Here is a 13,603-nt window from a genome sequence, read left to right as displayed (position 1 = left end):
CTTCCCAGAAGATTCACTTTCATCACCTCCAGTTCTTCCTGGCTCTTCAAGGTCAAGAACACACTAAAACCCTTAGTAACTCTCCAGGGTTACACAAGGGTAGCCAAGGGCAGTCACCAGAAGTAATTAGGGAGACTGGTCTGGTTTGATGAGTAATATGGGAAAAAATCTGATTGTTTAAAACTGTGGCTAGAATGGGAGGATCGGGTAGAACAGAGGCAAGTGCAATTACATAGCCAGCTACGTAGCCTTTTCTCTCTCTCTCAGGCGATCCTGAGAGAGAGAGAGGAGGAAATAAACCAAATCCTTGAATGACGCGGGCTCATCATGAGAAGCTAGCTCATAAATATTCCCAGGATCACATGATCAGGCCAACCCACCTTGGCAGCTGCCATGCAGAAATCGATGACAAACTTAGCTATGTTACATCTAACTTGACTTCAAGCTCCAAGCTACGCTGCCCTCAGAGATGGGGTGGGCAAAGGTCTTTTAATCTTCCCTTGAAACTCATCATGAGAGCAGGATGAAAAGGAATGTGATGACAAACACGCCTCAACCCATACCAATGCTTTACCCCTCAGCTTGCCTACCACTTACGAGAGCTCAGAGGTGTTGTCAGGGATGGAGTGTGGTGATTGAGAAAACATAAGAGCATTGCAACAGGAAACCCTTACAGCAACCCTGTACCCTGGTAAATGGCTCAGGCTGAGAAGTGCTAATGGCCGGTAAAGATGGGGCAGGTCCTATGGAAGCGGGGAAAGGAGTGGAAGTGTGCGTGGAAGTGGTTTGGCTGGGAGTGAAACTGGGCTGGAGTTCTAATAGTGAGGCGATGCTTTTCACTTGAGTGTCACCAATAGATTTGCATTGTATTTCTAGGAATTGGACTGACTGTTGATAATTACCTAGTATTGAACCCTACTTCGAGATCGCGGCCTGTATTGGATCTTCTGGGTCCATTTTTCATTATTCCAATTGTACTGTCACAAGGGCCTGGAGGTTAGTACATGGATGAGGACCCAAGAGCCGATTCAAGTATGGGAAACAGTGATAAGGTTTTCACAGGTTTTATTTGCTTAAACACATGAGTAAATAGTGTCACGAAGGAGGGATACTTGGCAGGGAACCGAATGTAGCAAAACTGAACAGAGGGAGAGCATGGTTAGAGAAGAGGCAAGGGAAGCTTGTCTGGAGAGGTGACTAATACTGAAATGGAGTCTTATTTGGCAGGTTTGAATCGCTGGGTGTGCGTCTAGAATGGTGAGCTAGTGAAAGGGTTCCGACCTTTCTTTTCTAGAGAGCCAAGAGGGAAGGTGGCAGGAGGACAGGTGGAAGCGGTAGAGGGATTAATCCTGTGTGGCGGATGTGCAACAGAAAATGCTCCTTTAACAAGGAGAATGATAAGGCCTGTTACCAACGTGAGGTTAGCTCAAAAACAGGTGGAGAAGAGATGGGGGACCCTGGTCTTAAATGCTATCTCACTGATTGCAGTGAGGATGAGGGGAGCAGATCAGGTGAGATGACGAGGACGCCACCCCAGGGTAGATACTGGGCAACACAAGAAAAACAGAGGAAAAAACACTTGAGCTCACCCAGACTATGACACAGTGATTATCAAACCTGAACTCCAAAAACTACATAAAAGCTAGTGAATGGTTTCCTTGGTTTATAGGCTTGAACTTTTGTTCTTTTAGAACCATTAAAGTTTAGATGGTGTAATGCATGCTTTGTCTGTGTTAGGTGTCATTGGAGTTCACACCTTCTTCAACTGTCCCAGGAGAAAAAACCAACATGGAGGTGACGGCGCTTCCACACTCTTTGTGTGGTTTAAGTGCCATTGACAAGAGTGTCCTCATCAAAGAGCCTGAGAATATTCTGGATGCAGATAAGGTAAGTGTGGTCTCAACCACCTTATACATCCTTCACTCTCAGGCTTACGTTCCAGTCCTGCGCATGTGCAAAAGCGAGTGAGAGTTAAAGAATTTGAAGAAAAGCTATCTGGAGCATGTACAAAGTGATATTCATCTTTTTTAGGGCTGTCAAAATTGAGAGCAATCAAAACAACCTCTGTATAATGCACTCCGCTATCTTTGTTTATTTGATCACATGACTGCATCACATGACTAAAATACTTCATCGTTTTAGAAAGTCTGCGTTTTTGTGTGTCCACACTGCGACGGGACAGCTGCGTTTTTAAATGTATGCGTTTTTGAGAGCGTTTTCAAAACACTGCGTTTTTCCTTGAGGAAAGCGCAGCGTTTCAGTGTGGACGGGGGGCCAAAACAGAGAGAAAACAATGCGTTTTCAAATGAAAACACATTAGTGTGGAGTAGCCTCAGTCTCTTCTAGTGTCATAAGTAGCAGACATTATATGAAGGCAACATGGATCTTAATTTGTGGGGAAGTTCTATAATTGCCAAGACAGAGATTCTCCTGCATCTGAAGAGCCAATCAAAACTGAATGAGATCAACTATGAGGTTCACAACTGTTTAACCTGTCTCATGGCAGTATCTCTCTTCCTTGCTGTGTAACCATAGCATCTATTCAGTTTACTGGTGTGTTGAACCAAGACCTGTGTATAACTTTAAGCATGGTTGGTATAAGTTGAACTTTCAGGTGAACAAAAAAATCTTTAAAATCATACTTTTGATAAATAACCACGTGGAGGTGGTTATTTTCAAAGAAAATTTTCTTTGAACAATATTCAAAGAAGAAAAACAATATAAGTTCAGCAATATTAGTACACTATATGCACGGTGTATGAGTTACAGAAACCTTGTGGGGGTATGTACAAGGGCAATAATATAATATAATAAATAAATAACAGTGGAAGGGCTGTGGTCATTAAGGATGGGGTGGTAACTGAACATTTGCGGGAATATTGCACAGGGGCCAAAATATTGCACAGAAAAAGGAAACACCAAAATATTGCATAGGGAATGGCAACAACCGAGTCAAAAGCAGCGACAGAATGAAGTCTGTTCACACTCTTAATTTGCATTAATGGTTCTGACAGCCCACGGGTAGAAGCTGTTCTTTAGTCTACTGGTTTTGCATCTGATGGATCTGAACCAGGATGTTGAAGAGGTGGTGGTGAGGATGGAGGTGGTCTTTTAAGATAGCCCTGGCTCTGGAGAGACATCTAGAGCTGGCAATGGAGTCCAGGGGGGTGAGTGGTCAGCCGATCACCTTCTCTGCAGTTCTGGTGACCCTCTGGAGTCTCTTCTTATCGGCTATTGTGCAACTAACGTACCACACAAAGATGGCATGGACCAGCACACTCTCGATTGTGGCTCGATAGAAGGACACTAGTAGAAGGACCCTTATGTTATATTTGTAGTTTCTTGTCTTTAATTGTCTTATTCTGTGTTTTCCCTGTGTTCCACGTCTCTCACTTAGTTACTCTTTTCTTCGTGATCTGTGTTCTCTCCCCCCCCCAGGCAGTTTTGTCCCCATGTCTATTTCTCCCCTGGTCACAGCTTTAATCTTGCGTGTCTTAGTGTTCATCTCCATGTTTGTTGTGCTTCCTGTTTTATTTTGACAGTCTCTTGCTTCCCCTGTCCTGTTATGTCTGATGTGTGTCTGATATGTTCCCCAGCTGCTTCGACTTCCCTGATCATCCTGCTGTGTGTTATAATTTGAGTTTCCCTTTGTCACTTGTCGGTTTCTCTGTTCGCCACTCATGTTTCTGGTCTTGGTTTTAATGGCTTAGGGCTTCACGTTCCATGTTATTTTTCTTCACATCCAGGTACTTAGTGGTTAGTTTTTTTCCCCCAGTTTAGGTCTTGTTAGTTTCATCTCTATCTCCATTTGCTTTTTGTTTGTTATTTGTACAGCCAAAAATAAAAGGCTCACGTTTGTTAAAAATTCAATTCTGTCTCCGTAGTCTGCATTTGTGTCCACTCTCTCTCCTCTCCACACAGTCCTGAGAATTACAGAACCATAAAAATTGATTTTGGTAATTACCAATCCTGTTCATTTAGGACAGCTGTGGTATAAACCTTACATTGGATAGTGATCTGATCATTTGTAAATACTACATATGTGGTTCATATAAGTACAGATCTTTAATCTGATTTTCTCAATTGTTTGAACTTCTTCTAACCATTTTTTTCTTAGATATTTAACTTGCTGCCTGTCATGAAAGCATCTTATTTCCCATATCGGCTACGAGAACCAAGAAAATGCTTGAAAGTGAGAACAAGAAGATATTGTTCACCTATAGAAGATAATGAAGCCTACATTGATTTTCAGGTAATATATAAAAATTTTCCATGAGCATGTGTTGTGTGTTTCACTGGATCCATGGATCCAGCTTCTTGATGTTGGCATATAACTACTGCACTATGCAATATATGACAAACAATAGTCCTTCTCTGCAGCATTGGTGAACTTGGTATAGTTACAACAGCATTCCATCTGCAGATTTTGCATCCAGCTAACAGTAAAACTCCAGAGCATATCAGCTGATGATAAATATAATGCTTTTCATGGCTTTAGCTGCAATTAACTCTGTGATGTTTGTGTGTCTAGAGAGTAGGATTAAAGGTGGCAACAAACCTGCTGCTCGAAATTCCTTCATGTCTGAGTTTCATGGGAAGAGAATACCGCTTCACACCCTCAGGTGATATTTTTGTTTTGATTTGCTTTGCAAATTCCAAATCATAAAAAAGTTCCCAAAATCAAAGCAGTGTGTTACACCTTCTTATTCATTCTGATTAAGTATTTATTTTTCTTTTTTCTTTTTTTTTTTTTCTTTTTTTTTATGATTCTAAATTAGTAGCAGGTTCCTCTGGAGGATCTTTAGGTCCATCAGAAGGACCAATGAAAACTGTCCGTGCTTTCTTCCCCGAGACTTGGATTTGGGACCTGGTGGAAGTTGGGTATGTCTTAGTTTTTGGAGATCTATCTATCGATCGATCTCTCTATCTATCTCTCTATCTCTCTATCTCTCTATCTATCTAATATATAAAATGCCTATGAACGTGGTGACTGCTACACTGTCATTTGCATGTTTTTGTTGGCTAATCTGTGTAATCACCACCTGACAATGTGCATATTTTAAATCTGCTGATTCAGAGAGTCTGGATCAAAGGACGTGTCCCTCACTGTCCCTGACACCATCACGACCTGGGAGACAGAGGCTTTCTGCTTGTCCTCTCAGGGTTTTGGTTTGGCTCCTCGTCAAGAAGTTGAGGTCTCCCAGCCCTTCTTCCTCGAGCTCACCATGCCCTACTCCATCATCCGTGGGGAGCACTTTGAACTGAAGGCAACTGTTTTCAACTACCTGACCAGCTGCATCATGGTGATCAATGTTTCTATATCAAAAATTACAAATGTCAACAAATGTTAGCATGCTGATAGACTTTGCAGATGGTTATGAAGTGGCCCCTGATGCAGGACTCATCAGACAGAATAAAACTCAAAATCTCAGCTTTATTTGACTGGGCAAGATAGGAATTCACTAATTTAATAGAATACATCCACAATGAAGGATGATGCAGTGGGGAATAGAAGGGTGATTAAGGGAAGTGGAGACACGTGGAAACACAGCTGACTTGAATCAAACTAATAACACAAAGGAAGCAAAAGTCAACATCATACCCATGAGACAAGACACTATCAAAATAACAGGAAGTAACAGAGGGACTGCAGAAAAATAGACATATTAACTACATTAGATAAGGAACACAGACAGCCATTGTGACAGAACCCAGAGAGACCAAAAAACACTTTGACACTGATGACCAGGCACAGAGACAAGATAGTGACAGACTGGACAAAAAGGGGAACAAACAGGAATGAACAAGAGGAGAGAACTAAAAATAACTCAGAAGCATAAGTCTAATCCGGAACTCAAAACTAACTAATAAAAACTCTGAACATCAGTCCAAGGTCTTTCAAACAAATAAATAATTCCAGAGCATAACTAAAAAAAAACTGGGTTGAAGAGCCAGTACCATGACAATAGTGGTGTACACACTTCCCATCAAGTATCAGGAAGGATATTCAGTGCAAAATTATACCAAATCAAAACATGTGAAGCGACTCTTGGTGAATGAGGCAATAGCTGCAAGTATTCTGTCCTCACAGAGTAACAAGAAAACACTGAATTCCTCTTTGAAACTCAACCTGCTGTTTTGTTCTTTGTGCAGGTCACAGTCTTTGCTACGCCTTCCTCAGATTATACCCTCACCCCTCTTTCCGGTGAGCAGTACACATCCTGTTTGTGTGCTAAGGAGCGCAAGACTGTGAGCTGGACCATGATTCCAACAGTTTTAGGTAAGGATCAAGTTTTTATCCACGCCGGTGTAAATGTCCTTTCAGTCAATGCCCCTGCTCTTTTCAGTATCTACAAAATCAGTGAGATTATCTAATTAACAATATTTTAATGTGCAAGACTTTACAGGGTTGAGAAAAATGATGTTTGTTGTCCTTTTTTAGGGGCTGTGAATGTGACTGTGTCTGCTGAGGCAGTGCCATCCCATGTTTCATGTGATAATGAGGTTGTGAGAGTACCAGAGAGGGGCCGCATTGATGTGGTCACAAAATCCTTCATAGTAAAGGTTGGTGCTATTAACACAAGATGACAAAGATTCTGCATTTGAAAACTTGTTTTCTCATGAAGGTGAAACTGTAACTTGTTTTTTCTCAGGCTGAGGGGACTGAGATGACAAAGACATCCAACTGGCTGCTTTGTCCAAAAGGTTGGTGTGGTTTATACACCAACCAAATACACGGGGAACACAGCTGACACAAATAAACATGACGCCACAGGGGATGCAAAACTAAACAAGAGAGGGCGAAAGAGCACAAGAGACAAAGGGGATGAGAGAAAGGGGAACATGGATAAACAAGATGGAATGAAACACAAGGAGGGCAAACAAAACACACACACAGACACACAAACTCACATAAACACAGACACACAGACAGGGACACAGATGACAACGACACAAAGCGAGACTAAATGGACAAGAAACCAAACAGGGAATATACGGAACTTAAAACAGACTAAACTCAAGACTACTAATGTACCTAAAACATAAACCACAATACACAATAACAAAAACACTGGGTCAAAATGACCCAGAACCACGACAGCTAAATATCCCTTGTCAAGTTGCACCTTGACCACATGCCTTTGGTAGTCATCAACAAACTAATGGTATAATTCTGGCTCGACATTTAGACACAATCTCTTGTGTACCCAAGTCTTGTTTTTTAAGGTCATTAAAGATGTGTGCCACGCAGTCATTCCAGTTTTGAGTTTTTGTTGAAGGGTGTTTGTGGGTGTCACACCAAATTTTGCTAATTCCCCACAGGACATTTAGTTGTTACAGTATATCTCAACTATATATGAGATATTTATAGTTATATCTCATATATACACTATGTTACAAACTTGACACGCTTGGTAAGAGTCAGTCTGGACACATCTGTGCGGAAGTATTAGGTCACACTCATAGTACTCTTATTGTTGTTGTTGTTGTTGTTATTGTTTTAATAATATTTTTTGTGCTTATAGGTTTAATTATAGGTGTCTGATTTCTCATATGACCTGTTACAGTTCATGATGCTGTGACTACCTGCTGATTTGAAACTATTTTGGTACTGACATTCTGATTAAGCTTCTCTCTGTATGGTGATTGTTTGTCTGTACACAGGAGACACACTGACAGAGGAAACCGAGATACAGCTGCCTGAGAATGTGATTGAAGGATCTGCCCGCACTTTTGTATCAGTCCTGGGTAAACCTGTTGATTTTAATCAAACGAGTTTAGATTAATCCAGAAAGAAATATAGCAAGTTTATTTTTTCAATCAAGAGTGAATTAATATAAAAGACAAATACAACTGGACTGGCATTGTTTTTGCCTGGTTTTGAAACACGCTTTGAAATGAGACTCCAACAGTTTTGCAGTGTAGAAAATAGTTTAGAAACTACATTCCAATAACAAAGTGCAAAATATTATAATTTAGTATGTACAGTTTTTTATAACCTGCTGTATTTTTTCTAAATATTTAACTTCTTTACTAGTTTCTAGTCTATTATATATAATAGACTAGAAACTATAATAGACTATAAATCCATTTGCAGTTCAAGCATGGAAAAGTTGTATGTTCTGTCTCAGTGACTGAGTGCCTCTGATCAGGTGACATCCTCGGCCGGGCTCTGAAGAACTTGGATGGACTGCTCCGGATGCCATATGGATGTGGAGAGCAGAACATGGCTCTTCTAGCCCCCAACATCTACATCCTCCAGTACCTGAAAGGCACACAGCAGCTCACCCCAGCCATCATGGAAAAAGCTGCAAACTTCCTGACCAGTGGTGAGTGTGTTTGTTTCATAGTGAGGCTAAAATCAAAGGTTTATGAATAGAAAATCTATTTAAGAGTCATTTTCCTGTTGTTACAGGTTACCAAAGACAGCTGAACTACAAAAGTAATGAAGGCGCATACACCACATTTGGAAGAGGACCAGGAAACACTTGGTGAAAATAATAATTACCTTAATATTCCATTTGCCTCAGAAACAAAACTGAGCCTGTTGGTGAAATTTACTCCTTAAATCTCCCATCCTATTATCATTTTATTTCTGGACATGTGGAAAATCAACTCACCTTATAATGGTAGAACTGTGACACATTTTGATATAATTTCGAAACATGAGGAAGTTTTCTTTTGGGTGCTTTTTTATGTCAGGCTGACTGCTTTTGTGATGAGAAGTTTTGCCAAAGCTCAGTCTTTTGTCTACATTGATCCAAAAATCATTCAAGAGTCTAAGACATGGCTGGAAAATAAACAACAAGCAAATGGCTGTTTTAAAAAGTCAGGCAAACTCTTCAACAACAGAATGAAGGTAAGTCTATACTTTAGCTGGACACTGATACTACTTCTGTGTGGAGAGAAATTCTGTCAGCACACAGAAATAACTTGGTTTCACTCACCAGGGTGGTGTGTCTGATGAAGTGACTCTCAGTGCATACATCACTGCTGCTTTCTTGGAAATGAATATATCCAAACATGTGAGTAAACTTGAGTGATGTGTACAATGTAAAAAAAAAAACCAATACAACACTGACTTGTATATGTTTATTTCATTTTCTTCTTTTGACGTCCATTTTCCCCTCATTTTTAAAATACATTTTTATGATAGATTTCTAAATCACTTAAGTTGATACTTTCTGTCTGTAGGGGAAAAAGAAATATGTTAAAGCATTATTTCTATTTCCAGTCATGAAAATAAAGTTACACAAATAATTACATAAAGGAAATGATCAACTTTGGTGATATAAGATAAGATAAGATAAGATAAGATTAGATTAGATAAGAAGAACTTTATTTATCCTGAGGGAAATTCTTTTGTCATACACATGCTCAATGCTGCAAGAGAGACAGAGGAACAGAGGAATAAGATATACAATATATACAATAAGAATAGTAGTATACAGTAATATACAGTAGGATAATGCAAAATATAATATCAAATAAATCTAACGAAGTAACAATATAACTATATCCCGAAAAATAAATAGCTTAGCTATCAGTGCAGGTGATTCTAAAAAGTGACATAGTATTGTGCAATTGAATAAAAGAGAGTAGCAGCATATGTCCTGTCCTGGGCAGGGTCAATAGTTTGTCTTCATAGGGCTCTTCTTTTGATCTTTTAAAGGATCCTGTGGTGAATAATAGCTTGGCTTGTCTCAGGGCATCCATCAATGACCTCAGCAACACCTACACTACAGCTCTGCTGGCCTATGTCTTCACCCTGGCAGGAGACACGGAGACCCGCGCTCACCTTTTGCAGCACTTAGACACAGTTGCAGTGAGGGAAGGCGAGTCACCATCTAACAGGAAATCATTCAGGTGTTATTACCATAAGTGTAACCTTTATTGTATGTTTGTAGGAGGTTTCCTGTACTGGTCTCAGACAGCAGCAGAAACATCAGCCTCCCTGTCAGTGGAAATCAGTTCTTATGTGCTGTTGGCCAAACTCAGTGCCTCCGCAACTGCTGACAACCTGGGTTATGCCTCTGGCATTATTAGGTGGCTGACTGGCCAGCAGAACTACTATGGAGGCTTCTCCTCCACTCAGGTGCTACACCACCCAAACAGCTTAAATCTCACCTTTGAGTTCATATACACTGGGATAAATAAAAACTAATTTGAGAGACGCTGAATACTGAAGTTTTACTTGCTGTTGCTGTCCTGTAAATACAAAATATAAATATATATGTAAGTATGTGTAGTAGCTGTGATTTTGTTTGTAGGACACAGTGGCGGCTCTTCAGGCTCTCGCTCTCTACTCTACTCTGGTATTCAGTCCTGAGGGTTCAAGCACAGTGACAGTTCAGTCTGACAGCAGTCAGCTGACATTTGATGTAAATCCGGGCAACAAACTGCTCTACCAGGAGGAGACGATGCAGGTCGTGTCAGGAAAATACAGCCTGGAGGTGAAGGGCACTACATGTGTGTCAGTGCAGGTTAGTGACAGGTTTGTTCCTTTTTCCAAATAAAGAAGCATAATGAAAAAAACTTAAGAGCACAACTCAAAAGTGTGGCTTCACTCAGAAAAGGACATTTGCTTATCCATCCATGTATTTGCTCAAATTGTCCAAATTCAGGATGCATTGGCTTCCCACTAAGGAAATGATTTCAAACATTCATTTTCCTCCTATGTATGTTTTTTCTTGTTGTTGTTGTCGTTGTTCTTCATCATGGATTTCACTAAGGCCAGATGACATGTATAATATCTCCAGGAAGGTCTAGCTACACTGTGTGTATCCTCGCAGTTGGATTTGCCTGGAAAATCTCCAGAGGGTAGTGTCATAAAGGCATCCTGCTAACATGCCTGCACCATCTTAGCTGGCATATTTTAAGTAAATAACCAGCACTTCTATTTCCAGATCCCTCCTCAGGTCCAAGCCTTTATCTCAATTTTAAATATTTTGATGAAAGAAGCTCTAAATCAACATGACATTTCTGCCCACAATTAGTATACATATTATTCTGGCCACAACCACCAAAATCATTTAATAACTGTAATCAGTCACATAAAATGTGATGCCACTATATTTTGAACATAAATGCGAAACATAAACATAAAAACATAAACAGATTTCTATTCTTCTTATTATTACTAATATTATAAATTGCAAACCTCTTTTGGTTGACTATTTCCCAGATTTCTGTTCACTACAACATCCCGAGTCCCACTGATGTCACTACTCTCAGCGTGGAGGTCAAATCAGGGGTTGATGCAACAAGTGAATATAGACGCAAGCTCACTCTGACAATAAAATCCCTGTAAGTATTTAACAGATTAGATATGTGCTAGGGGAATTTTATTTACCACTGTGGAATAACTGTTGGAAATGTGGCATCTATGGATACACATCAGTGCAATCACTTTTTAACTGTTCAAACACAGGTACAGTGGAAAGGAGAATACTACCAACATGGTGATCCTGGATATCAAAATGCTCTCTGGATTTGTCCCAAATGAAGTGTCTTTAAAGATGGTGGGTTATTGCAGTTATTAGCTGAATAGAAATGTTGCTACCATGTGTCAGTTTATGATGAGATAAAGGTGATGATAAAATAATAATAAGGAGACTGTTGTCTCCTCACAGCTCAAAGGTGCCCCATTGGTGGATCGTGTTGAACAAACAGAAGATCATGTTCTGGTGTATTTACAGGAGGTGAGAGATAATCACAGTGGGGATACCAGATGATGATGTTTGTATTGTTACAGAGTGTGTCTCCTGTTCTTTAATTCTGTTCAGTTACCAAAGGACATACCCATGAACTACAGCTTGACAATCATAGAAGAACTTCGAGTGGAGAACCTGAAACCAGCCATGATCAAAATCTATGACTACTACCAGCCAAGTACAACTCTAACTCACTTCACTGCAACAGCACACTGACACACTTTGCTCCTTAGTGGAGATGTACAACAAACAGCAGTTAACAGAATTTGAAGGATCAAATTTAAACGTGTTGTAAAAATACAGCAAGTCACATTTTTCCACTTTGTTTTCTCTCTCAGGTGACCAGGCTGAGACTGAATACATTTACCCATCAGCTGCAGGTAACTGTTATAGCAAGAACACCACATTTCATACAAAATTTAATTGAATTTATTTTTTAAATATTTGTTCAATCTCAACACAATACAGTATTTGACAATACAGTTAAATCAGTACTTTTTTAGGCCGCAATGTAAATGATTATTTTAACACAATTGCATCCTTACGTTTTATTCTTTTGTTACAGCTTAAAGATGTGCAGTCAGTCCTGAGGGCCTCACTCAAGTTATACAACTTGGATTTTAATAAAGATGCTTTTTAAACACAATTATGCCTCCATATGTTTTGTTTCCATCTACAAATATGTCTTCTGTATAAAAATTTCATCCATCTCAACCTGACTCTAGCATGCTATTCTGTCACACTAACACTCTGCATGTCTTCTTTCACTACATCCATGAATCTACTCTTCTGTCTGATAGCTCCATGTTCAACATCCTTTGTCCAGTATGTCCGCTATGTCCACCAACCTGTCTCTCATGAACACACAGATATATTCTGTCTCCATTCTACTCACTTTCATTCTCTCCAGTGCATACTTCCACCTTTGCAGGCTCTCTTCCACCTGCTTCATACTCTCACTACAGATCATAACATCTTGAACCCATCTGTATGTTGATGGCTAAAGGACATACTTGTGGCTTTTGATAATGGCAGCACTGACAGAGTTGCAGAGAAGAGTGTCTCACTGAAGAAATTAGTGTTGTAAGTTGAGAAACATCTATTTTGTGAAATTATTCCTAGTATTGCATCTTTTAAACAGAAAATGTGATTAAATATTAAATATATGACAAATTACTTCATTTCCATTTTTATACTATTTATGTACTATTCAGCTTTACCATTGCTTTAAGGAATTTTCCCAAATATGTGCATATATTTGAACTTTTTGGTTCTGTGTACACGGATAAATAGAAATCCAAAGTTTTCTGGGCTGTAGATCATTTTAAGAAATATGTATCACAAATTAAATATTTACGAATAATTCATAATTGTGTGTTGTTGTCTTTAAGCAAAAAAGTTGCATGAAAGTGTGAAATGAAAAATAGATTGGTTATTTTGAATTGAAAAAGGTTGCTTTGGTGACAATCAGACTGCAGGCCACATATCACATTGGAAGTCTGTAATTACGTTGATTTGTATTCATTTAATCTGAAAAAATAAAATCACAATCAGAGCGAGGCCATGGAAAGAGAAAGAGAGACAGGTGGAGGTTCACAGCCCTGCAGCTCTGTAGTTAATGAGAAGAGCCAAGACTCAGGGTTTAAGACGCCACTTGGAGCTCCTCCTGAATTAATGAGGAAACTTATGATCAATAAAGTAATTAACTGCTGGTGCTAAGACTCTCCTCCTCCTCAAGCAAGAGCTCAGAGAGGGACCTCAAGTTTTCACCTTCCTGACTTTCACCTCCTGGAAAAAGCCCCTTTAATCTAACTGTATCTGGTGCTCTTCAATGGACCATCAATCAAGTAATTACAGGGGGAGGTGGACCTCTCTTTGGTCAATAACCG

At 39.6% G+C, this 13,603-nt stretch overlaps 1 protein-coding gene and 1 long non-coding RNA gene across 2 annotated transcripts in view; one reads left to right on the top strand and one right to left on the bottom strand.

The window, feature by feature from the left end:
* Positions 1-13,075, top strand: part of LOC146522205 (alpha-2-macroglobulin-like) — a 36,228-nt gene extending 23,153 nt beyond the window's left edge. Inside the window, 22 exon segments of the mRNA XM_085155477.1 lie at positions 1,738-1,887; positions 4,118-4,252; positions 4,532-4,622; positions 4,779-4,881; positions 5,078-5,303; positions 6,154-6,280; positions 6,443-6,564; positions 6,654-6,705; positions 7,666-7,749; positions 8,154-8,330; positions 8,417-8,492; positions 8,704-8,860; positions 8,952-9,026; positions 9,674-9,836; positions 9,909-10,096; positions 10,272-10,484; positions 11,186-11,307; positions 11,432-11,522; positions 11,634-11,702; positions 11,787-11,892; positions 12,053-12,094; positions 12,280-13,075. Of these exon segments, the coding sequence (XP_085011603.1) occupies positions 1,738-1,887; positions 4,118-4,252; positions 4,532-4,622; positions 4,779-4,881; positions 5,078-5,303; positions 6,154-6,280; positions 6,443-6,564; positions 6,654-6,705; positions 7,666-7,749; positions 8,154-8,330; positions 8,417-8,492; positions 8,704-8,860; positions 8,952-9,026; positions 9,674-9,836; positions 9,909-10,096; positions 10,272-10,484; positions 11,186-11,307; positions 11,432-11,522; positions 11,634-11,702; positions 11,787-11,892; positions 12,053-12,094; positions 12,280-12,284 (2,574 nt within the window). The 3' untranslated portion in view covers positions 12,285-13,075.
* The window catches only part of LOC146522196 (uncharacterized), a 360,305-nt gene that overhangs the window by 185,512 nt on the left and 161,190 nt on the right, over positions 1-13,603 (bottom strand). The gene's annotated exons all lie outside the window — the stretch shown is intronic.

This window comes from Neolamprologus multifasciatus, chromosome 3 (genome assembly GCF_963576455.1).
Source record: "Neolamprologus multifasciatus chromosome 3, fNeoMul1.2, whole genome shotgun sequence".
Classification (NCBI taxonomy): Eukaryota; Metazoa; Chordata; class Actinopteri; order Cichliformes; family Cichlidae; genus Neolamprologus; species Neolamprologus multifasciatus.
This window is presented reverse-complemented; position numbering and strand designations above follow the sequence as displayed.